This window comes from Centroberyx affinis, unplaced genomic scaffold, assembly GCF_046629955.1.
Source record: "Centroberyx affinis isolate AG114_WGS23_722 - 3 ecotype Tasmania unplaced genomic scaffold, CSIRO-AGI_Caff_v1 ptg001187l_1, whole genome shotgun sequence".
Classification (NCBI taxonomy): domain Eukaryota; kingdom Metazoa; phylum Chordata; class Actinopteri; order Beryciformes; family Berycidae; genus Centroberyx; species Centroberyx affinis.
This window is the reverse complement of record NW_027279712.1, coordinates 1-25,007: the sequence shown is the minus strand read 5'-3', so window position 1 is coordinate 25,007 and position 25,007 is coordinate 1. Positions and strand designations below refer to the sequence as shown.

Below are 25,007 nucleotides of genomic sequence, written 5' to 3'. Positions count from 1 at the left end.
ATATAAAAAGTTTTGATATTTCCAAATGTAACTTGAATCCTATAGTCTACTACTTTCCAATACCAATAATCAAGAATCTTGATATAAGCCAAACTAGAATCCATGTCACCGAAATCAAAGTACTTCAGGTAGGTTTCTTAACCTACAGCGGTCTTGCAGTGGGGGAAAAAACTGTCTTGATATTTCTGTTGTTTTTCTTCTCTTTTTTGCAGTTAAGTTCTTGAAGCTGTGGGAACAGTCTCTTGAAGCCATGCCTGTTTCTGTAACAGTCCCAGTAAATGGATTCTCAGGAGTCCGAAGATGTGTGTGTGTGTGTGTGTGTGTGTGTGTGTGTGTATGGGTAGAGGGGGAAGTGAGGGCAAAAATGTGAAACACCTCACTCGCTCTCTCACATTCCCCATGCCTCTCTCCTCCACCACCTTTCCCATCTCCTTCGTCTCAGTCTGTGCTGCCTGTCAGACACTGGTGATGGAGGCCAGACAGTTAGATGACTTCTGTAGTTTCTCAGGCTGTGTGGTGGGGGGTTCTGGGATGGCGCGAAAGCTGAATGGCAGTCCGATACCACTGGTGCCAATGTGGCCGGGGCTCAGCGCTGGATTCTGCCGTCTATTGCTCTCCACTATGCTGGATGTATTGGATGCCAGACTTTCACGTGTCCTGCAGAGAGATACATAAATTATGTCAAGTATTCTTTAGTTTCAAAAAACATCATGAAATACAAAATCCAATGAAATCAAACCAACTTTTCACCACAACTCCGTATATGGCATAAACGGTGCTTGGCTGGTAAGAGAAATACCACTAAAACACAACAGAAAGTAGTTTAAAGCACATTATAGAGTGGGGATGGATATGCAGATAAAAAAATGTAGTTGCTGAGAACTAATTTAATGGAAGAACAAGAAGATCAAGAAGAAAAGGGGGAGAAGATGAAAAGGAAGAGCAAACTCATCGTAAGAAAGGGAAAGGTTTCCTTCATTTGTAAAAAGTTTTAAAAATCAACACAGAAGCTCTAATGTCTACATTTTCCTATCAGGAAAAATAGTCATTCAGTGTGAACCGGTAACATTTTAGAAAAATGTAAGTTTATAAGCCACAACAAACTATGAGTTAATGATTAATTAAATTGCATTAACAACTTATCACATTACAAATGTTTGTCACTTACATCGTTTGTCACGGCATTAGTTAAAACTTTATATCTGATTCATAAGTAAAGAAGACTATTGCTAAAACATCATTTGTACATCATTACCTAATGTTTATACAGTACATGTGTAGTTGGACCTACAGTACATGCCTTTCTTCAGGAGCCCAAGAAGGTATCATTATGTTTACCAATGATGTGTAAATCATTTGATCATTGACAAATAATGCATAGATGCTTCATTAATGAATGTTATGAATTACGAATGTTAAATTGTTGCACTGTACTTATGTTTAACTTTTGTATTACAAATAACTTGCTAGTACATTTGTTAACCATCTGTTAAACAGTTGAACAGGTTTTTGCAGCCCCTAATTTAAAGTTGAAACTGTTCATCATGTATCTGTTGCCGTCAAGATTAAGAAAGATAGTAATGTAGTGACGACACAGTGACACAACTCAACAATCCAGGGTTTTTTCATAAGTAAATACTGGACCCACTGGGCTTCTGTTAGACTCGGCACATGAAAATTATTTCTTGCACCCTCTGTTCCCCGGCCCTACCTTTATGTCTTGATCAACCCTTAAGAACTCAAGCACATAAACGGCACAGCACATCTTGTTTGCTTAGTTGTGGAAAGTTGTCAAGTTGCTTTAAATGCCATTCCAGTTATTCATAGACCAACTGACAGCACTATCTCTGATTCATTCTCATCAAGTTTTTGTGACTCAACATTTGATATCCTATTTGACGTCATTCGGCATTCCTTGGTATCCAGATTTCTTGTTTTACATCATGAAACCGATGGTAGTATTAGACAAATTGTAGGGTTTCAGGTGAGTAAGGTAAGGAGTTTACAAATTAACTTAGTGTCCAAGTCAGAATCTGCGTAACTTAGTGTGAAGGTGGACACACCATATTTACATATTCAACACCTCAAGTGTGCATCGTGCAGGAAGCCACATATCCCCACAGCCAAAGTCAGAATTGCACATAAAAAACATTGTGCAACGTTTAAGTATGAGCTTGAATTGGGCCTTAAGTGCATAAAGATGGCAGCCTCCTTCTGTGATGTCATTTCCTGTCCCACAGCGCAAGATGCCAAAACATCAGCAACCATTCTTGGCACTCTTGAGAAACCTTCAGAAACTCTGGGTGCACATTGGACTGTGGAATAGATGGGACAACTGGATGATGCCAGTCCAGGAGGCCACCATCTTTATGCTCCTTTCTAATTCCATTTAACCAAAACACAGTATCTGATGAAACGATCCCTTGTGCTAGTTAAGGTTAGGGTGAATCATCTCATTTTGAACGAATCACCTCCTATATATATTTATAAGAGTTAGGAATGGAGCTCTAATCAGTGATTGACATATTTGGTAACTTGAAATGCATGAAAAAAGTGGATACAATTATTAAACATATTTTCCTGGGATCCAAAACACTGTTTGAAATGTTACTTCTATCTTCAAATTGTACTCAAATGATAATTCCTATTATTTCATTTGATAATCACAAGGGTTCTTTGGCCTTAGAGTGGTCACAGTTACCACTATGACTGAAATTAATTTAGTTTTGGCAGTGGATACATGTCTCTGATATCTGCATGGTTATTACAAGAGAATCAAACTTTGCATTCCTATTTCACCTGATTCTTAGGCCAAAAAATCATCTGAATATCATACGAAAAAAAATAATTAGCATTTAATCATGGGCTGAATATGTTTCTGAATCCTCAAGAATGTCTTTTATAATTGCAATACATTTTAACCAACTTTTTGTTAAAAGCCACATACTGTATGTCAATCTCTGGTTTGACTGCAATTCCCAACCCTTGGGAGTAATTGAGGTCCTTCTGTATTCTGTATTCCTCCTGTATTCTGCTTGAGTATACACTACCATCATAACATTGGGTTATGATAAACACATTCCAATTGTATATAATATACAATTCATCTTGCACACCAGCCTACCTGGGGGAGTTGAATCCACTGTCCACTGTGACACTGCTGCTGTCCATGCTGTCCAAACGGGCAGAGTGGGCCGACTTCTGGCTGCTGCTGTTCTCTGTCTCCTTCGGACTAAGTAAGGTCAGATTGGTTTCCAATTTTCGCTGCAGGTCATGGTCCTTCTCCCGCTCCAGTAGCCACTGCATGGTTCCCTCCCCACCGCTGCCATTCCCTCCACCACCACCACCTCCCTCCCCGTGGTCTTTGTTGTCCTCTGCTGTTGCCAACTCCTTGTGCGAGTCCTCCTCTGCCTCCTCCTCTTCCTCATCTTCTGATACATTATAATAGTCAAAGGAGGCTGAGGGGACTGTTGGCTCTAAGCAGCCCTGTAAAACTGCAGGTGACGTTGAGGAAGTGGCTGAATTGGAAGGCTGCTGGGGCTCAGGATTGTCTAGGGCCTCTGTTGATTTGGCATGTGAGGCTTTTCGCAATGTGCCAGACTTGGTGTAGCTGCTATCCACATAGCCTGCAGACAAGGCATTGTGTGGAGGTTTGAACAAAGTGTCCTTGCTGAAGATCTCTTTTCTCTTGATCACCACACCACTGCCTCCCCCTCCAGGATCTACATTGTGTTGGTGTGGCGTCAAACGGGCATTCTGCACAGGCTCTGGTGTCTGGCTTGGTGTTAGTCTGACTGAGCCATTCTGTCCCTTTGTTGCCGACAAGTCCTCTTTGTACTCCATTGTGTGAGGAGAGGTGAGGTGAGGGGTTTGGCGGTCGGCTGGAGAGCCCTTTCGGAGTCCCCCTGATGAGGTTAATGTGTCATATTCTGATTTTGCCTGAGGCGAAGGGGCAGTTAGGATTGTTTCATTTGACGTATTGCACTGGAAGTACTCATCTGTTGAGGGCTTAGGAGAAAGTCCCATCAGCTCATTGTAAGTTGGCAAGCTGTCTCTGCTTTTGTTCCTCTCCATTGTACTCCGGATCCTTGACTCATCCAAACTCCCTTTCCCCAAATCAGGCACATTAAAATCAGAGTGGAACTTAGCAGCAGAGAACATGATCCTTGAGTAGTGGGAGGACTTCTGGGTTGCCCGCAGGGTACCATCATCAGTGTAGTAATGACTACGCTCCTCCAGACTGTGTTCAAAGTCTTCTGATGCGCCCAGTGACGGGCCCTTAAGAGAGTTGTCCATGGACCGAGAGCGTTCCTTAGCTTGGTCCGATCTCTCGTGACGCGACTTCCTGTCCTGATTGTGACTGTGACTTCTTTGCACTTTGGATTGGGACGTCCCACGTGAGGGTTCTGGGAAGGGCATCTCCGTCCTCCTTTTGGCTAGCTCCCCAGACACGTCCCATTCAGGGGTAACGGGGCAGTACGATTCAGTGATGTTGGGGTTGCTGTGGACCAGGTACGTTGCACCCCCGCTCCGCCTGCGTTCCAAGGTGTACATGGCCTCCCGAGGTGAGCGAACTAACGAGTGGCTAAAAAAGCGGTAATCCCTTTCCATGAAGACAAGGTCCCAGTTGGAGCCCTCAGATGGGTCTCCCCGGGACGTCCGGGGTTTGCTGTGTGAGCGGGACTTACCATGCGGCGCCCTCCTGTGGCCCCTGCCCCGTCTGCTGCGTGCGCTGTGCTGGGCCGCGGACCCCGCCTTGTTCTTCTGGGCACGTTCTTCCTCCAGCCTCTTCATTACAGCGGTGTGCCTCGCAACATTCTCCACTGTTAGGTCAGGGTTGATTCGACGGATGATCTCCATCTCCACTTCGCGGGGAATGGGGGTGGTTGGCACGTCCTCATCGCGAAGAGGCCATTCCTCCGGGGGGAACTGGGCGGAGAAGGTGGCCAACTGCCTCATCTTGTCCTTCTTGAAACTCAATCTGAACAGCCTGAGCCCAAACCTCTTGGATTGCTTCTCACCACTGCCGCCACCACCACTGCCCTCTTTTTTTTTGGTAAGCGTGTCAGTTTTATAAGGGAAAGTAGTGATGCTTTTGCTCTTATCGGTTTGATCTTGAAGTGGTGGCTGAACAGGGGGGGTAGGGGGCGGGGGATAGGGGTACGATGGGGGTTCTCCTCTGTGCTCCTTGGCTGACGTGCTTGGTGGAGGCTCTCCGCCATTGTGATCCTTGGGCGGCTTGCTTTGATACGAGTCTCCCCTATGCTCCTTTGGTGACTTACTTTGGAGCACAGACGCATGCAGTCTGGATGGGTCTTCCCGGAAAGAATTGTAGGAGTCATTGTGGCTCTTGCGTGGAGGCCTCTCTCTTAAGCAGCCAGGTGTAGATGGAGTGACATTGCCAGACTGAGGCGAAGTGCATTGCTGAGTTTGCTGCTGCTGCTGTTGTTGTTGTTGTTGTTGTTGTTGTTGTTGTTGTTGTTGTTGCTGCTGGCGCTCTGGGAGCCGGTCTTCCAGGTGATACCACTTGTTGTTGGTTCTGATGAGGGAGGGAGTGATAAAGTAGGTCTGGGGAGTGACGATGAAGTAGCCCTCTGGTGTTGGGTAGATCTTCCTCTCTCGCACCAGCATGTTCAGGGTGTGCCGCAGAACCTCTGAGCTCGGTGTAGGCACACCTACGGGACACACAGATTAGAGGTAAAGTCAGTTGGTTTTTTTAAAATTATGAACTTAAATAGTATTACTGATATTCAAATAATTAAAATACAGGACACTGAGAACATCTCGGGGAGCATTGGGACATTTGTGAGACAGTAAGAGAATATTAAGGAAATAATCAAAAGGAACCAATCATAGTTGAAAAACCTCAGCATTGTGTGCCCTGTGCCATGTGAGAGCTGCTATTGAAAAAGAGAATGACTCTCATAAGAGAGGTCTCAGCTTGTCAATGAGTAATGTAATAACTTGCAGATTATGAGACACAACTAGCATGGGACCAACATAACTGGGCTACAGTATGTGCAAAATGTGATATATGCATGATATTTTTGTCACCCCAATTCAAGAGATTGACAATTAATGTATGAAACCTGTGGTTGTGTTTTTTTTTTTTAACTCTGCACTGGTTGAGGTACTTAAGATTAATGCAGATTGTACCAATTATAAACAAGCAAATAGTAAACACGTTGTCCCCCACCAGTAATGTAGTTCCACCCTTGGGTCAGTCAGTGATTGCTGAGTGTACTTGAAATATGAGTGAAATTGTATAAGCATTTTTGTATGGGACAATGAAAGGACAGATTGGCCATATATTTCTGTTGCCTACTCTCCTCAGAATTAGGCTTACAAGTTATATCTTGAAATGTAGTAACTGTAATTGTCCTGTTTTTACTCAATACAGTACAAAATATAAGAACTACAATACGCAATAAATACAATCTGTACATTACACAATGCACACTACAATACAATTCATAATACAATATACAATACAACATACAGAGCGTGAGTGTTATGAATAATATAAATGCTAAATGATAAGTGATATATGGTATTGTACAGTAGGTAAGTGGTAATATGATATAAGCAGTCAACACAACAGTGGTAGTGCAGTGATGAGTGCAATAACAGTACAACAGTCCAACAACTGTACAATAACTACAGTGTCTTGTGGTTAGAGGTTTGCCCAAAAATTCTCCATTGACTCTCACTTCAACACATCAACCCAGTCTGATGTCTCCAAGTGTGTAGCGTGTGTAGACTATTATGTTAGCTATGATAACTTTAACTGAACAGAACTGTACAGAACTTGCTTTACCACTGAGTCCCCATTCATTGTCCCCTACATTGCATGATAATTTTAACTGTATGACCTGCTTTACCACTGAGTCCCCATTCATTGTCAATGCCGCCCCCTAGCGGCACAAAGTCAACATTACAGTGTGACTAACTAACGAACGAACTAACGGACGGAGGCCGATCCATAGTCCCCCCTTTGATGGGGGACAATTAGGAAAGTTTGTTCCCTCTGATCAGAATGGATTAACTACAATACAGAATCACAAACTCACAATGAATACATCACACATAAGTAATTACAATTCATGCATGCACATTGCACAATATCACATAAATTGATATAATGTCCACACATTTTGTCCTTTCCTGCACTAATATAAACACTGCTCCCATGCTCATGTTTAACTAACATGATAAAGAAATGCAGGTGTCACAAACACAGAAATGTGTACTCTACCTAAAACACCAGTAACCACGTGTGTGCTTAGTCTTTATTTAGCAGCAATTTAAATGACTGATAACTGTCATGTGGCTTCCTGTGGAGTGAGAGTGTGAGAAAGACAGAGAAGAGTGAGTCTCGTGGCTCAGAGTGTGAACCTCATGGCAGGTGTGTAAGATTTGGTAGTCCTGCAATTTTACATTTAAATGTACAGTATATTTTAGACATTTATCTTACACTCCAAGGTGACTTGAAATAAGTGCAACAGTAAACTAACTTTGAATTCCTAGATCAACAATATCGCAGGCAGCCAACAGTGAAGATTGCAAAGGTCAGAGCCACTGACAACAGATGTAACAAAACATTTGTTTGACAGTGGAACGATCATGAAAGACATGAAGTGAAGTGTTAAGTAAGGATATAAGAGGAGCAAATATTTAAAGATTTTTTTTTTTACATCAAGACAAAAGTATATTAAAGAAAGTAGATGAGAAAAGATATAGGAGAGGAGAATGCAACTCAAGCAGGAGAAGGAGATGTGAGGTATTTAAGTTTTCAGGTTATAATGGAAGATATGGAGTGACTCAACCGTTGTGGAAAGAGTGGCAACAAAAAAGCATTTTTTAAGACAGGAAAGCAGAGCATAAATGAACTGCCAATTTGTGAAATTGCTAACTAATAATTAACTAATCATTTAGCAATATTACAACGCTTGTGATGACAGACCAAGTGAATTGAGATGTTCTTTAGCAGCTGATTCTTTGAATGTTCCTTTCTCATTTAAAGCAATCTAAATTTATTTTGTTGATTCCTCTCAAAATTGATCTGAGAAGTTCATATTCTATTTTAGTGCCTCCTTTAAAGACTTTAGGTAGGTTTTACATGGTCAGCATTTTTTTGTCTATCAATTTTTTGTTCAGTCGCCTCACTTTTCTTAAACAGAAATTTGTTGAAGAGGTAATTAATTTAAGGTATTTTGCATGGCCGTTCTCAAAGACTAATTCAGTATGAATACTTTACAATGGATAGTTACTATAAAGTGACCTCTACGTCACTCTGAGGCTTGCATAGATCTGAGTATATTTTTACCAGTATATCTTTACCAAAACACAATCGAAGATTTAATCTCCATGTAGTAACTAATTGTACGGCCATAGGATCTTAACTAGACACATTGCAGTTCCTAGATGACTTCTGAGGTTCAGGATCCCATTCTGACAATTAATCAACATGCATAGTACCATCGCTCAAGTCCTTAACCGATAACAATATTCAAAACTTAACATTAAAAGTGTGGCCTTTAAAACAACGCTGTTCATAACCTTTGACTATCAAGGCCTTGGTGTTGCCTGACATTACATCACTCCTATGTTAGTTTTTACACAGAAATGATGCAACTTATAAGTTCAACTCCTTTCAAATCTGGCTTTGAATAGAAGTATGAATAGAAGTAATGCTGAATTTGAAAGACAGTTTACTCACTTGAAATCCACCATATAGCTAATGCTGTATCAATTATATTGCATAGCAGCATAGCAGTGAAAAATAACTTGACAAAAAGGTAAAAAGCCAATGGATACCTAACATGTTGGCACTGAGACTGTCATACCAATACTGATATACTAAAATTAAAAGCTCTGATAAATAATACTAAATACATGTTTAGAATTATACTTTACTGCATTAATGGTAAAATATAACTTACATATACATTAACTTATCAATATAAATGCAGTAATATAGGCTCCATTGCTAAAAATTACAGTATTAACAATCTATAGGTGACTTAGGAAGATGAATCTGCCCTGTTTGGAGAGGTCAGCTCCCAAATGATTTCCTACACAGTGGCTTAACTTGCTCCGAAAATTGTGCTGGGGAGCTGAAGAGGATCACTATGTAATCTGTATTTTGATACAGTTAGGACTGGTTTCATTGACAGTGTTTCAGAATTATCCTGGATTCAAATTGAGAGCTCTTTTAAAGTATTTTTCCTGCCTAGACGCCTAGATTAAGATGCAATTTGTGAGATTTTAAGCAACGAAATATCTCAACTAAATGTATCATTCAAATTGGGTCATGAATGTCATGAAGAGGGATTGATAGATAAAGCTTCACTGTGAACAGGCTAGCGACATAGAACATTGCTTTGCCCCATTGAAGCACTTTAACTCTGGTCTCTCTGTCAAATACCTATCAAATGAGACTAAGTGTGTAAATCTGTCTCCCAGACAAATATAGTTAATTGTGGCTGTGCAGCTGCTGTAGAGTGAAGGTGTTTAGTGAGAGGAATAGCTACCAACTAGCAACAATATAGGAGACAACATGCCAAAATATGACAGATGTATATAAATCAGTGAAAGCCATTTTGCTAGCCTAGTGTTTTATGAATGTTCCATTTTTCCGACCATATATGCCTTACATGTATATATATATATATATATATATATATATATATGTATATGCCAAAGCTTGGTTTCTTTGTGCTTTAATGCCATCCCATTGTGGGACGGGGTGTACCTGGGAAGCTGGCAGTGAGGTGCTCCACCAGAGCCTCCTGGGTGACAGGCTTGTGGGCTGAGTTCATAGCAGAGATGGCCAGGCACAAGATTTCCCCCAGCGGGATGAACTGTGACTGGCTGATAGGTGACATACTGATCGGAGACACGTCACCTATAGGAGGAGGCAGAAACACAACGGTTAGATCATGAATGAACAGCAGGCGCAGAGTGTGAGACTATGATGTAATGGTCATACAGCAGCGGTTTGCATGCTGCCTGGAACAGCTCCACCCCTCCTTTCTGTGTTTCCACAGCCTCTCATTCCTCCTGTATCTCGCAGGTTAACAAAGCAAAGCAGCTGCAGCAGCGACCATAACCTTACGAGATCATCTGAATCTTGCAACCTTTCTATTCAATTCACATCATGGATCTCATGTTGTAAATGGAAAGGGGAGCTTACAAAATCCTTTTGGTTGTATCTCAACAGGTTAAAGCCACCTTACTTCAAACTTGACAGAATTTAACTGAATTTTTAGCACCAGATTGAGAGCTTTTACACTGAATTTGCTGTTTTCTTTGTTGAATTAAGCTTGCTTTGTTGACAGTGGCGTAGCGAGTAGTGAGATCATCCTTCAACCAGAAGGCCGGGGTTCAAGCCCCCATGACATCAAGTATCTGCCCTGCTGAAGTGTCCTTGAGCAAGACACTGAATCCACATCCAGGCTTTGCGGCAGCTGTCCCTGACCTCTGACCTCTCTGTGAAGGGGGCAAGCCAAAAGTTGCCTCTCCGGGGATCAATAGAGTATCAAAAAATAAGATTTAGACACTATAACATCAAAGCTTCTATTTGACATCTCACAGGCTTGCCCAATACTATCCCGACTTTCTGTCAGTTTCTACTGGTGACTTGTGAAAGTTTTTGCCTTCAATTACAGCCTATGGTCTTCTTATCTGTGCTGAAATCTGTGCAGAGCCTCTTCACCACTATGCCAAGACTCAATGGTCAGTTAAGCAACACTGATGACGTTATCTCCGCTTAATATCGCAATGTGTTAAAATTTCATGAGTCCCCTTCAGCTCCAGGTGTCGCAGAAAGGACTTAGATTAGAGTACTTTATAATTTTGGGGTGAGTGCATACAGAGCAGTTCTTGAAGGAGTGTGGGCAGTAAGTTGAAACTCATTCGGTATTTTACTATTTCAGATCATACTACAAAGCCAAAAAAAAGCAGACAAATATGCAAACGTGGAATAAAAGGGTTTCAAATCATCACAGTCACAGTAAATTGATGGTTTTCCAGGAAAGGACATTAGTCCTTACCTAGAAACCCATAAACTGGGGCGGCCCAGAAGCCATTTTTAATCTCCACACCACAACAATATTTATGAAAATGAATCACTTTTAGAATTAAACACTCTGAGCCAAAGGTGATGCAAACTTGTAAGATGACATGACTTTCAGGCATTCTGGAAAATATTGTAAATTACAAAAACTTGAGCTCCCCACATTCGTTTTATTTGTCTCTTATATTTTGCTCACTGAGGATAAATGAGTGGAAAAAGAGGCCATAAAGTAAGATGTTACTGAGAGCTTTGAACCAATCGAGGCGCAATATAATACATTTGAAAGCAAGCCAGATGTGTTATCAATATAATAAGACAAATCTGCAGATTAAGCAAATGTCTAGTGACAAATATTTCTCTTTCTCCTCTATTTCTATTACATATCAGTCCTTTGCATTATACATGAGCAAAGTAAAGAGGACAATATATAGTGGGGAAGCTATCAACAACATTTCTTATTTGTTAACATGAAAATATTGTCTGTTTAAACTCTGTGCTTCATTCCCAAATCCAACTTTGTCTATGCTAACTCTGAGCAGCACTGAGCACAGAGGGGTGGAGCTGCTGGCAGTGGGAGTGTCGGACTCACCTGGCACTCGGTAACCTGGCGGGGACGGAGAGAAATGAGGAGGAGGAGGGGGAGGGAGATGCTGTTTCTGCACACGGACGTCTTTCTCACTACGGGAGAGATTACGCTCCAGCGGGCGTTCGGAAAGATCAGAGCTGGGCCAGGCCCGCCGCAGATTGCTGCTGCGGTTCTTCTTCATGGTGACCCCTGCCAGGTGGCCTTCACCCCGGGGCTACTGGGACAAGGGGTGGAATGGGGAGGAGGGGTGCAGGGGGAGGTCGACCAACCTCAGGCTTAGTGCCTCCCCCGCATCAGTAAGAACGTCCCGCTAGAGCGATCACACACCAGACATGGTAGGAACCAGTGTGCACATTCACACACATACACACGTCTCATTTACATCCACGAGCGCGCTACAATCGACTCTATTCGGACTGTAGTGGGTTGTCATCGGCTGCTGGGTTTTCCCAGGCTGGTCTGGAGCGGCGGCAGCGGCGGTAGAGGTGCAGGTGATTGCGCGAGGCATCACCCTTTCATCGGCATCAGTCCCAGCCACCATTTGTAGCATCCCCATTTGCATGCGTAGGGAGGCACATTACGTAGCCGCTCTGATGTGGGAGGAGGGAGCAGGGAAGAGGAGGGGGGGCAGGGGTAGAGATGAGGGAAATGGGGCATTGGAAGCAAGGAGGACGGTAAGGAGAGATTTCAGTGGAGGTTTTGGGATCCGCTTTTTCCTCTAAGTAAAAGGTAACAGGGGGATGGAAGGGAGGGAATGGATGGATGGTCAAAGATTCACAGCTTAAGAGGCCCAGTCTTCGACAATAGCTCAATTCACCACAGGAGTGCTCGGCCGATCCCCGGAAAACAAAAGAGCCCACTTAAAAAAAAGAAAGAAAAGCTCCATTCACCCTAATGGGCAGTGAAAACTCAACAGTATGCCAAGCACTGGAGACGCCACGTTCACCTCCATCTTTATCCGATCAAGCACAAGACCCCATCGTCCTTTCGACAACAGCACACCAGGAGAGGGTGGGGAGAAAAAAATGGAGAGCATAGAAATAAATAAATAAATTCAAGAATAGATATCCACTGTTCCCCGCAATCCAATGGAAGAAGCTCCTAAGCTGATCGCTGTAGCATCCATTCATTAACAGGGGGATGCAAACTCCAGTCAACGGCAAATCTCTTTCAACGCTAATGCTGCAGCTGCTCCCAGCACCTCCAGGAAGGGTGTGTGAGTATGTGTGTGTGTGTGTGAGTGTGTGTGTGTGTGTATGCGCGCATCCGCCTGCTGCGCGCGATTCTGCGTGAGCATGCATGCGTCTGTGTCTGGGTGATTGAGGCTGAGGGGAGGGGAGGAGAGAGGATGCAAGAGAGATCGAGGACATACATAAGGCAAAGAGGAGAGCAAATATCAACAGCTCTGAACACCAAAATGCAGCCCTCACATGATGTCCGGCTCACACAACCTTTGGCTTAATGTCTGTTTCCACCCCCACCCTCCCTTCCCCCTCTCTCTCTCTCTCTCTCTCTCCCTTATGAGCCGTGGTGTACATGCTCTTGAAGAATGAGGGGCCCCTTAAACCACCGTTATTTCTCCTTTCGCACAAGAATATTTTTTTGTGTCACGGTCCAACCTCCAATACTTACTTGACAGTAAGTGAAATGACTTTACAGAGCTAAGACCGAAGGGACATGATAATTAAAAGGTGTGTATTCGAGGATAGGAGCTTGCTAATCTGAGCGTCTTTCTAATCAGTGATTTCCACCGGTTGATTCAGTAACTACAGCGTGGACAGCGGCTGAGCTGACAATGGAAACCCAAGCATCACCTTAATCACGTCCAGTGTGGCAGCTATTGCTTGCTGCAGACTCCTGCTGACTCACATGTGTGAGTGTGAATGGATGGTTGGAGGGACAGAATAAGGAGGAAAGTGAGAGGGCAGGACGGGGCACGGGAGAAGGGGACGGTGTCACAACCAATCTGCTCCAGTTCAGCGATACCAAAGAGAAAGAGGGGAGGGGAGGAGGGGGGGGAGCGACACCATGCCAGCCATTTTATTTCTCAGTAGTGCTGCAACAGCCTTTGTTGCCATGACAACGCAAGCCGATGATCTCATAGCTGTTACCTTTGAGTGCTATTCCCTTAAAGAGCCAGTTGCTCAAGATAGGAGCAGACAGACACTAGATAGACAAGGACTGTCTGTTACAGAGACAGAAAGTAGTCCTGCACTGCTGCTGATTTATGAGATCTCTAAAGGCTTTGGAAACTGAGCTGCATGAGATACAAACACAACAAAAAAAAGGCCAGGAATGTGGTGATAGTTAAGTGGACAGCATGTTTCTGGGAAATATCTACAGTGACTAAGTGACTACATAGAATTGAATTCTAGCTGTATCGATGCCATTATGGAAAAAGCCAGTGACTCCAGTTGAGGTGATTTTTATGTTTTTACGTAATGAAGTCGTCCTTTTTAGATTGATCAAGCTTCATGGTCTTAGGCCCCATGAAACCCATTGAAAAACAGTAGTGAAATGTCAAAAAAACGCATGGCTATCAAACTGAAAATTCATGAAAAGATCATTTTTTAAAGGTAAAAGGTTTTCACTCAATAGTAGCACTATGTTGTTGCTTACTTCTGATACTATGCTGTTACAACTGTGCCTTTTCTATTTCCCCTTATGTGAAAAAATGCTGCCCAACAGACCATTCTCTCCTCTTAAGAATATGTGGAAACAAATGTCCAGTACGCCAGAGCGTTGTTTATTATCAGTAAAATGCCAGAAAATGAACCATGATTGCCAGGACGCATCCTACATGACAACAGATGTGGATGTTACATTGTGTTGAGATTAACATGTCAGTGGTTTATGTGTGTTGTTACTGTTTTCTCTTTAGGATAGTAGTTAGTAGGCAGTAGAGTATGAGCTTTCAAACAGAGGCTTTGTGGCCTGTCTTAACCTCAACCAACTTCCTTGCAAACAGGAACATTCTCACCAGTTGTCTGCCCTCTAGTGGACCTTTTACGATAACATGTGTCTTTAAAAAGTCAAATCTCTAGGCCGGCTGCTGAATAGAGAGACAAAAGAATTTTGCCAAAATAGCCTCCATAACACATCCTGATCTGACATGAAGAAACATGGCAATAACTGTTTCTGTTGCGTCAACAGTTTCCCCCAATTCTCTAGCAGGACCCTCCCTTTCCTTCCACTGCGGGACATGGCTAGTAGCTGGAAATGCAGTGGGATAGTCTTTTCCTGAACAAATGCTGCACTTTCCTTCCTTAATAGCATACACTCCTCACAGTCTATTGTTTATAGTTTGCTGACGGAAACAAAGTCTTTCTGTTAATCAGATTGAATTGTCAGTATTAAAAAACAAAAGTTTCTTTCCACCCAGCTGAAAAGCCACCAGCAATTGAAAACTGATGCTTTTGAAACTAGTTTCTTGACTTTGAACTGCCAAAATGTAGCCAGTGGTAAATGTATAAGCACAGAAATTATTTTTCTTTGAGCTGTAGAGAGCAAATGCAGATAATGAAAAGAATAGAAATAGATAGAAATTCAATTTTTGCTCAAGCTTGCGCCAGTGGTCTTGATGCACAGGTTTGTCCAAATGTGTTTAATCCAGCTATTTACTGGCTTTCAGCCTTAATCAGGTATTTATTAGGCAGTTTGGGGATTAAACTGGACTATGTGAAACTGTAGCAGTCATCTGGGTAAATGCACTATGTGTAAAACGCTGTGGCACACATCAGAATGCACTTCATAACAACATGAGGATTGCCTACTAAGAGTTCACATTAATGATTAATAACCAGGTTTTGTCTGGTAATCATCAGTATGGAAGATTTTAATCCACCATACCACACTGAAATGACTACAGCCTAAACAATGCCTGATCAAATGTGCACCACAAGTCATGGCTTGCTTCTGAGTTTTCTTCCTACAGTCTATTGTGAAAGGCATGTCCATTTAGTCCAAAACTTACATCTTACACTAGAACACCAATACTAAAGTGTAGTACATTTATGGGTACTAACCCATAAGAATTGAGTGACCAAACACTGGAATTAAAAATATGCTGAGAATTATGGATACTTTGAGCTGAGGCGCCACCCTTTTCAAATACAAGGAAAAATCAGATTCTCATTAACAGTCTGAAAGCAAGCCACAGTCTGAAAGGATTCACAAAAAAATATTTTTTGCATTTCACTGCTGTTGCAGGTGATTTTAAAAAGGCGAAAAGGGTTGAAATGTAACTTCTAGTTGAATTCAGGTGATTTGATTTGAGTTTTCATAATTTGGTGCCAAGGAAGTCGTTGGTAGAGTTGAATCCTACATCGTAGATGAGTTTTTTGACACATGTAAAAACACAACAAAACAAAATGTTTCGTCACTGACTTGACCTGAGTTGATTTTCGAGTAATCGAAAAATATGGCATCGAAGATGATAGCATGGCAAGTTTGACTTGAAAAAGTCTATATGATACAAACCAATCTTTTAAAAAAGAAAAAATACATATATATATATAAAATAGCATCTCGTTTGCATTTAGAGCATCAGCACACATCCTTTGTTGGATTAGACATTATGCAGTCTGGTGAGTTATTAGCTATAAGACAAACATTCCCCAGCTTATCGGTGTTTGCCTCAATAGGGTCGGGGCAGCTATGTCACCTCTTGACTGGCAGACCGAGAAACAAAACCAGCTCCACACAGCGCAGAATGGTTCACACAAACCTCTGAACCTCTAAACCTTTACCTTTGGACAGCTACAGATCCGACGGCACTGCCAGCTACTCAAGATTACTGGAGCTGCATTCCGCACCTGGCAAGCTGATAATGTCAAATGAGCAGCAGAGGAGTTTGAACACTCAATACACACTGGTGCTGCAATCTACAATTCAATTAGCACAACTCAGAGTTTGGTCCTTTAGGTATGCAGGTGGAAAGTATGCTGTCTAATTCAAATACAAGCCACCATACTGTACTTTTTGTTTAATGCTACTTTCTTACTAAGTCTATACTCTTAGGTAATATTGTATCTCAGTTTCAAATGTGTTTTAGTCACAGTCACAGTGAGGAAAATGAAATCTGTCACATACTTCCTACTATTGATACTAGTTTCGTTGATAGGAACAAGAGTAACCATTCCCAAACCTTGGGCTGAAAATAATCTGTTAATACAATAAAGTGCAGACCAGTGGAGTAAATCAAATTATTTGAGGGGTGCAGTTTTTGGATATACACAATACTGTTTTTAATTTGTCCTTTTATCAAATTATAGGGCATGTGCTCTGAGTAAAATTTAATGGAAGTAGCTGTGCTTCTACTTTGGCACAATGCTTCAGTCATCATTACACCATTATCAATGTATCACATATTTAAGATTTCTTCTCCAAATCTTCATGGGCTGACCGTCCCGGAAATCAACACTTCCTCCTGTTCCATCACTGTTTCTGTTTCCTCTCTACAGCAGTTTGAAGCTGCCATGCTAATGGAATACATGATCTAGTCGAGTTTGTGAAGCAGATGTGAGCTGAGCTGTAACATGTTGCAGGCCTCTCTCTCTCTCTCTCTCTCTCTCTCTCACATACATACACTCACAGTACATACACGTGCAAGGCTATTGCACTAGTCAGACAATACCCTACGTTGTTCAAACTTGTCCCACCACATGTATGAATTAGCCTATCACCTAGTCAAAAGCAGGTGAGCATGAGTGTGGGAACATTGAAGTAGAGTAGAGCTGGGTCTATGTTCTGTCTCTTCTTCTCTTCTGCATTACCTGAAGCAGCTGAGGTTAGGAGTTGAGACACAAGCCTAAACTCATCTCTTACTCAGATTGTCTTCAACTTCAACCAGTTTGCCTTGAGTCACAGATATATTAATGTGACCTGATCACTTAAAATTCTGACAGACTTTGTGAATAGAGACCCATCTTATTCTCTTCAAATGTATGAATAACACAATGCCACAATCCTGATCAAACCTCGTTCACCTGCCTCATGACCACAATGCATCGCTCCCCATTACCAAAATACAAACCATATGGAATGGAAATAAAGTATGAAACTGCGTTACTGAATGCAACCCCAAATAGAAACGTCGTTTGAAACACCCTGTGGTTATTTACTAGTCTGCTGTTGATGTGCAACATAACTAGTCTGGGCTAAATTAGTATTTTGTATTTCTTTACAGTTTGGTAGCCTAAGTAAAGTTTAATAACACTGTTATGGACTCGAGGATCTCAGGTGTTTTATATGTTCTGACATGATGGATGAATAAACTGTAATCCATACCTATGCACTTGATGTCAAAGCCCTCCGGGGGCTTTAGGGCCCGTCTCGTCCATCCGTGCCGGAGGACCTCAAGGTGGTCTTCCTTCCCTTGGATCAGCAGAACGTGCTCGTCTATCCACCCGAGGAAGAAAATCTCCGACACTGCGTGTGTCACCGTCTTGTTCCAGAAGTGCTGCATGTTTACGGCTTTGAAATTAGCAAATATTTCGTAGCCGGTGTGATGCTGTAACTTTCCTGCGGGCAAAGCTGCCGCGTCCTCTTCTTCATCTCCGCAAACCTGCGACAGCACCAAAGCCAGGGAGTGCGGCGCGATCTGGAGGAACTTCTCCATTCCTACTTTTAAACCAAGTTAGGTGTGATCCACATGCAGTTCTAAGAAGACCACTGGTTTAACCTGTAGGATGGATTCTGTAGTCACATCACGACGAAGACATGCCTTCCCAACACGTTTCCATTTAAAACCAGTCTAAAAGTCTATAAATTAGTAGCCAGGTTTAAGAAATATTAGGCTTACAAGAGAAAACACGTTGCGCTGGTCCATTGCCTACAAGACAATATTAGACTTGTTTAAGGCAGGTGCTCCATGTAAAACAATGGATCACAAGGCATAGCTGCAAACACAAACCGTCAACTGCTGCAGCCAACTATCTCCAACTGTCAGGAGGATATTTAGGCCTACTGTGGAGAGAGGCGAGGACTTCTGCTGCCTTCAAGTGCGCCTCGTAATCACCTACCTTCGATTTAGGCAGAATCATAATATAGGTAGGCCTACATCATATGTATAGGCTACCTACTGATGCAGTGGAAGGTAAACCCACCTAAACTCAGTCTACCGTTTTTTGTTTGTGGAGCGGGGTTTTTACCCACCTTTTTAGGATGACCTAAGTCTTTATGAGATACATAGTAAATTGAAAAAATAAACATACAGCCAAACTAATTATTGACACAGAATTGACAAACAATAACATGTATTAAAATATTTTTTCCATCCTTTCCGCCCGTCATATCTCTGCAAAGTCAGAATGGCGATATTTTCGAAAGCACTGGAATGCAACACTCATCCTTCACCGCCGGCGCGTGCATGTGGCTACGTAGGTAATTGCGCGATGGCGCGCGCGTCGCCGTTCCACTTGAGTAAACCCGCTCAAAATAATAAAAGAAAGCCAATTGATGCCAAACCCGAACCTCATGAGTTCTGATCCGGTTGAGTATCAGGAACTGGGGTGTCTAGATTAGCTAGTGGTTCCCAAAGTGAGGTCCAGGGTTTACCAGGGGTCCCTCAAAGGGTTGCAGGGGGTCACCAGCAAAACGAGTCATACTATAACTTCACTTTTATTTAACTTCTTAGAAATTAGAAAATGTATAAAAAATAACTTCTGATCATAAGTTTCAATGTCCCCGCTGTTACCTTCCAAGTCCTATCTAACCTCTCAGATGGGGCTGCTTGGGCTTCACACATAGCCTACAGTATCTATTTAGGGTTCCTTCATATGAAAAATATGGGAACATCTAGATAGCCTGCGGCCCCTAGTAAATCCGCGAAACTAATTAGAGTAGAGGTAGCAACTGATCAGTCTTACCAAAAAATAAATAAATAAATAAAGATGGGGCAACAACAATAATAATACGAGTAGGCTAATCAAATCAGAGTAAGCAATAAATGTAGATTGTTAGTTTTTTTAATACTTGTGATGGCCTGATAAGTCCTTCTTGAGGATTGAGAAGGTGAATGCATCATATGCTCGCACTCTGAGACAACATAGTATCAGTTGGCGGCACAGGTTGAAATTTAACTTCTTGTTGAATCTTCATCTAAAGTTAGGTTTTTGGGTTATACTGTATACAGGTGTTGAGCCTATTGTGCCATATGAGTCTTTGTATTCAGTAAAAGTAGCCTGGTATTTGTGGAAGCTGTTTAGGTAAAGTGCCTCTGTGCTGGGGTAAAGGAATCTGAGTCCAGTTTTGTTTTGGCCCTGGGCCTCAGGAACTGGTGGCCCATTTCTTACCACCTAAATGCAAGCCAAATCTGGAGTAATCCTGCCTGTTTGCACTCAAGTCAGTGTAAACAAGCAGCCTTACAGGGTTTTTTGAGGTAAATTCAAATGCCAGATATGGACTGAATTGCCAACAGTTTGTGAGAATGTAAGCACATTAACTGCAGGAATGCATCTGTAGTTGTGGATTAAGGCAGGCATCTTAACTGCTGGTTTAATACTGTTCAATCAATGAGCCAAAAACCTATACTGATTTACACCATTTGAAAAACACATGATACAGAACAATGAAAAGTGGTTTCACTTTATTCTGACTGAGCTCAGAAAAAAAAAAAAACATTACACCAACCTCACAGAGTATAGTTGATATAAGATAGTGACATTACAATAAAGCCAAACTTTACAAAAGGGTCATAGTAAATTGGAGTAGAACCTGGATAGTCAAACAACAGGATTTAGGACAGCGTAATTGATTTTTGCTGCAAGTTTGTGTCAAAAGCAAAAGCAATCAATCCAGCTCAACAGTGGAGTTGAACCAGGTCAGCACACAATTATATCCTGTTCTGTCTCCAATGAATGAAACAATTTTGCCGGTGATATATAAAAGACATACCAGCTCAACTCACACAGTAGTTGTCTACTGGTTTTCAGGAGAGGGTATGCACTATGTAGTACTAATGCAATGTGAAAAGTTATCCAATGTGCTATTTTATCATTAAATAGAACATTGAAATATACAAACTACAACCACAAATGAAATGTGAAGTTTCTATTCAAGTATGAGTGAGTGATCAAAATGTACCACAAATTACAGCATTGTGCAGATTGTTGTTTTTTTTAACTCATGCATGCTCGGAGATAAAATAGATAACTCTGCATGACACTTGAAATGACCGTAATGGATGAAGCCTGGGCCTCCACTGACTTGAGAACATCCAACAGAGGCACCAGTGGCACAGAGTGATGGGACAGCCCCATGTCTATGAGACTGACATCAACTGGTCCTAGTTTAGACAATGCAAAGAGAACTATATTTTAAACTGGTCTTATCTCCCCAAAACATAAGAAAAATGAATCTGAATTCTGTGGTTACATTAGTCTCAACTTTGTAACAGACAGAATACATGATAGCTTATTGGTTACCCCTGAATTTGCTACACAACATTATCATTTAATTTTAACTAATGAGTGCGAGGGTTGCCCTTCTTTTGTATTTTTAATGCATGCACTGAGGCCAAACATGAGGCTTCACGTAATGTGTGACTAGTTCATGAAACATGAAACTGTCACATAAAATTGCCCTCTTCGTTTCTAAAAGGATTCTCATGATTAATATTTTGGTTTCCCGACCCCAATGGTAGATTGCTAGTGTGCCTCAGGAGTGTAAACCAAATTACAAGAACGTTAAAAAAAAATAGAAATGCACAGGCACACATTAATTACACACAACATGATCCCTTCATAACAGACAGAAGCATTTCTTGCTTGGTCATTTTAGTTGTGCATGGAGTCTTTCTGTTTTATTTGGTCATTGGAGTTAAAATAACCTGTTGGCTCATACAAATTCTGGTTCTGGACAGTTAGTCCATCTATGGTTTTATGATCAAACAAATGTAGCAGATGCTACCTAATCCAACTGTCTCCCCATATATTTCCCTGAATTGTGTAAAACAGCAAAGAGGCATCTACTGGCAAGACAAATCGTGAGCTTGGAATTATAAGGTTCTATCAGACTTTTTTTTTTTTTTTAATCAAAATTGAGTTCTCTACATATTCATGATCTTTGAATCTTACTTTATGCTTGTGTGGTTTATCTAGGTTTAATATTTAAAAAAGATAGAAAGCACATGACAGCTTTGTGAGCTTGTAGGCCTATGTCAAATCTTTGATGCTCAATATCTCAGACCTGCACTCCACCCAGATAGAACCTTATAATTTCATACTCACAAAATGTGACGACACTTCTGCATCACATTTACTACCTCAGAGAAACTTTAGCTGAGGTTTCATAGGAGAATCCCAGTCAGAAAATGTAAACTAAAATAATTCACAAACAGCACCACAAACTCATCCTCAAGCCTTTCTTCTGCAGATGAAGGCCTGTCAGGTTCCCATCTTCTGATGAAGAATCAATATCAAGGGGTAAAATACATCTCTTTGGTCAGCATTGACACAATGCATGGGATTTGTTTCTTTGCATCAAAACCTGCCGCATTGGAGACAGACTCAAACTCTACTGCCACCTTGTGGTTCACCCGTGTCATGATGTGAAGGAGCTCCAGCTCTTTTCCATATTTGCCGATCATATCACACAGTGACTGGATGAACCAGGAGCCAGTCATAGTATTCCTCCATGAGTAGTAGCCTGTGGATAGATGAGTGATAGGAGTGATAGAGTGAAGGGTGTATCAAAGCAATGTGTAAAAATTATACAGTGAGTATACAAAACGACCCAAGTGTTTGAGTGTGTGTGTCAGTGTAATAAGCACAAACCTGGGGCTGTGGAGTAGGCATAGAGGAAGTCTGCTTCCACAGGGATCTTAGTTGTACTGCCATCTGCTCCGCTGTCTGTCTCAATGCCCGCATCTAGATCAGTGCCTCGGCAGGCCTAGTCAATGTGCACACACATAATAAGAACCATTACAGCATAGATACTTAAGCATAGCCCGAGCTTAATTTGTGTATAGGAGAAAGGATGCAAAACTCTTGCAATACCTGGATGAAGAAGAGTTTAGGCTTGCCCACCAATGATTTACAGCGATCGCCCCGGAAAAGTGATGTGAGGCTCTTGAGCTCTACTGAGGTATCCGTACCAAAGAACACGCCTTCGTCCCCGTGACTCAACAGAACACAAACAAACGAGGCTGAAGAACTGTGATCTTCCTTTGAAACTGGAAAAAAATGAATTGAATAGCCTTTTTTAGTATTTTTGGTAACCACAAGCCGATACATATGAAGACAAATTGAGAGGAATCAATAGTTTGGAGGGATAGTAGAGCTTGAAGTTCGCGGGTATGTGGTTTTGGGATTTGTATGAATAAATGCGCCATACTTACCAGCAGTTAAAACCTGTTTCATCTGGTCAACTGTCTGGTCATTGTAAACCTTCACTTTGTAACCCAGCATCCCAAACACCTTCATCACATTGCCTGCATCTACATCTGTACCGTTCCGTTGATTCATGCCTTTGAAAACAAAACAGAGAGAATTGCCATTGTTTCTTGAAGAACACAACGAGAATACAGTAAGTAAAATAATTAGATTCAAAACTCTATAGTCCTTTTCACTATACTTAGCCCAGGTCTAAGTGCACTGTAGAACTTTTTTTTTAAACTCTTGGCCAACTGGTTTCTTTTTTGCTCATGGACTATGCTACTCACTTTGTTTGGGATATTCCTTCCACTTGGCAACAGGATGAGTTGAGTATGAATTTCAATGCATTGCCTTGCCAATGGTGTTTGTGCGGCCCATGCCCCCATTAAAAACCTGGGCAAACCCCATCAATTCCTCTCTCTTTCCCTCAGCTGGTTAGAAGGTTAGTAGGTGAATTATTGAAGCCTCCTAAAGGTAAGCTGCTTGTTGTGTGTTCAGAGTTACTTTACCCAGACAAGCTTGCTTCTCCTGAGAGTTTTATTTACAGGCCGACACTGTGCTACGGTTCGGTGAAGTTGGGTGGCCACCATCTTCACAGGGCAAAGCTTCGTTGTTGTGTCTTGTCTGTCTTCACCAGTTAGACCTCCATCCATCGCGTGCCTGTAGCCTGTGGGCTTCAGGATCACATGCCTCTAGCATGCGGGCTAAAGTGCCTGCACTCACCTACTCTCTCTGTGGGAGTGAGGCTGAGGACCACAACAAGCCCGCTAGGTTGAGTCACTTTATTCTATTGGCTGTGGATTCCCCACTTAGCTGTATGCACTGTGCTACCCTTGGTCCACTTGTGTGACGCCTCTACCTCTTAGTGCAGGAACAAACCCTCAAAAAGGGCCTTAGTTTTTGTTCTACCCCGGGCAGGGGTATGTAAGTAAACAATTGTAAAGCACATTCATTTTAATGCAAATCTAGCAACTACACTTCAATCAACAATGAAATATAAAACAAGATCAGAATGAATATCTTTATCTTGAAGTAATGCTCAGCAACTTTCACCAAGGCCTTTAAAATTGTAGGCTACATGGAACATATCAAATTGATTGATACATTTTTTCTGTTAAAACCTTTTAATAAACCTTTTTAATAAACCTCTATAGACATAAGAAACGACTTTTGATTCTAAACTACTACTTTTTTTTCTTTTGCTAGTATAATACATTTTTGTATGTGTCCCAGGATGCATCACTTATTGATGTGTCCTGGGACACATACAAAGGCCTGTAAAACTCCTCATAACACTGAGGGAGAACTTCAGCTACCAGCAGTCTGACTATCAGAGCTCATCTTGACCAGTTCACACTCCTAACATTATAAAATACCATTTTGAATCTATAGGCCTAAGTTTTTAATGGAAATATTAACATATTTACAATCATCTAATATTGACCTAGAATTAGGATAGGATACTAAAAATGATGTGATCATGCTGCCATGCTAGCATTACTTACGTCAGCATGCATTTGAGCTGACCTAAGTGCTGTTAGAATCCTCTACCCACAATGCTTGTTGAGTGTCAAAAGTGAGGTTTTGCTAGGTGTCAAAAGGGCGTAAGTGCAGTTACGCCCTTTTGACATCAACCAAAACCCTACTTTTACTATTACGGCTTTCAGTTTTTGTTTAATTAAAACTTATGGGTCACGATTTCAGTTGTGTCCTTTTGGCACTGAAAAGATCTCACTGAGACCTTTCAATTGATATATAATACTCATATTCGACCAAAATCGCACTTGGCTCCAAGCCCTCGATTTGGACATTGTGGTTAATTTAAGGTTGCTTTGAGGTCTAGAGATACTACCTGAGAACCATCAGTGCTAATATGAAGTATGTAAATACAACCAGTGGGTAAAAAACATGGGATCAACTTGGTATTCCCTGTTACAAGGCAGGCATTTTTGTGTACTTTTTTGGGTTA

General features: G+C 41.7%; 2 protein-coding genes across 2 annotated transcripts; both read right to left on the bottom strand.

The window, feature by feature from the left end:
- Window positions 1-455: 455 nt before the first annotated feature.
- Window positions 456-11,844, bottom strand: stox2a (storkhead box 2a). Its single transcript, XM_071524359.1, has 7 exons — window positions 11,667-11,844; window positions 9,755-9,907; window positions 5,259-5,675; window positions 3,389-5,162; window positions 3,345-3,351; window positions 3,125-3,312; window positions 456-657 (listed from the first exon to the last, which is right to left on the bottom strand). The coding sequence occupies exons 1-7, from the start codon at window positions 11,842-11,844 to the stop codon at window positions 456-458; spliced, it is 2,919 nt and encodes a 972-aa protein (XP_071380460.1).
- An 8,279-nt stretch (window positions 11,845-20,123) lies between these two features.
- On the bottom strand, window positions 20,124-23,650 carry LOC139648286 (caspase-3-like). Its single transcript, XM_071524358.1, has 4 exons — window positions 23,002-23,650; window positions 22,661-22,836; window positions 22,439-22,553; window positions 20,124-22,310 (listed from the first exon to the last, which is right to left on the bottom strand). The coding sequence occupies exons 1-4, from the start codon at window positions 23,126-23,128 to the stop codon at window positions 22,081-22,083; spliced, it is 648 nt and encodes a 215-aa protein (XP_071380459.1). The 5' UTR covers window positions 23,129-23,650; the 3' UTR covers window positions 20,124-22,080.
- Between the last annotated feature and the right edge of the window lie 1,357 nt (window positions 23,651-25,007).

Coding starts and splice junctions, on each gene's coding strand:
- stox2a (XM_071524359.1), bottom strand. CDS start 11,844: ATGAAGAAGAACCGCAGCAGCAATCTGCGGCGGGCCTGGCCCAGCTCT. Junction 9,908..11,666: donor GCCAGGTTACCGAGTGCCAG/GTGAGTCCGACA, acceptor CTCCTCCTATAG/GTGACGTGTCTCCGATCAGT. Junction 5,676..9,754: donor CCTCACTGCCAGCTTCCCAG/GTACACCCCGTC, acceptor TGTGTCCCGTAG/GTGTGCCTACACCGAGCTCA.
- LOC139648286 (XM_071524358.1), bottom strand. CDS start 23,128: ATGAATCAACGGAACGGTACAGATGTAGATGCAGGCAATGTGATGAAG. Junction 22,837..23,001: donor GAAACAGGTTTTAACTGCTG/GTAAGTATGGCG, acceptor ATTTTTTTCCAG/TTTCAAAGGAAGATCACAGT. Junction 22,554..22,660: donor CTAAACTCTTCTTCATCCAG/GTATTGCAAGAG, acceptor CACATTGACTAG/GCCTGCCGAGGCACTGATCT.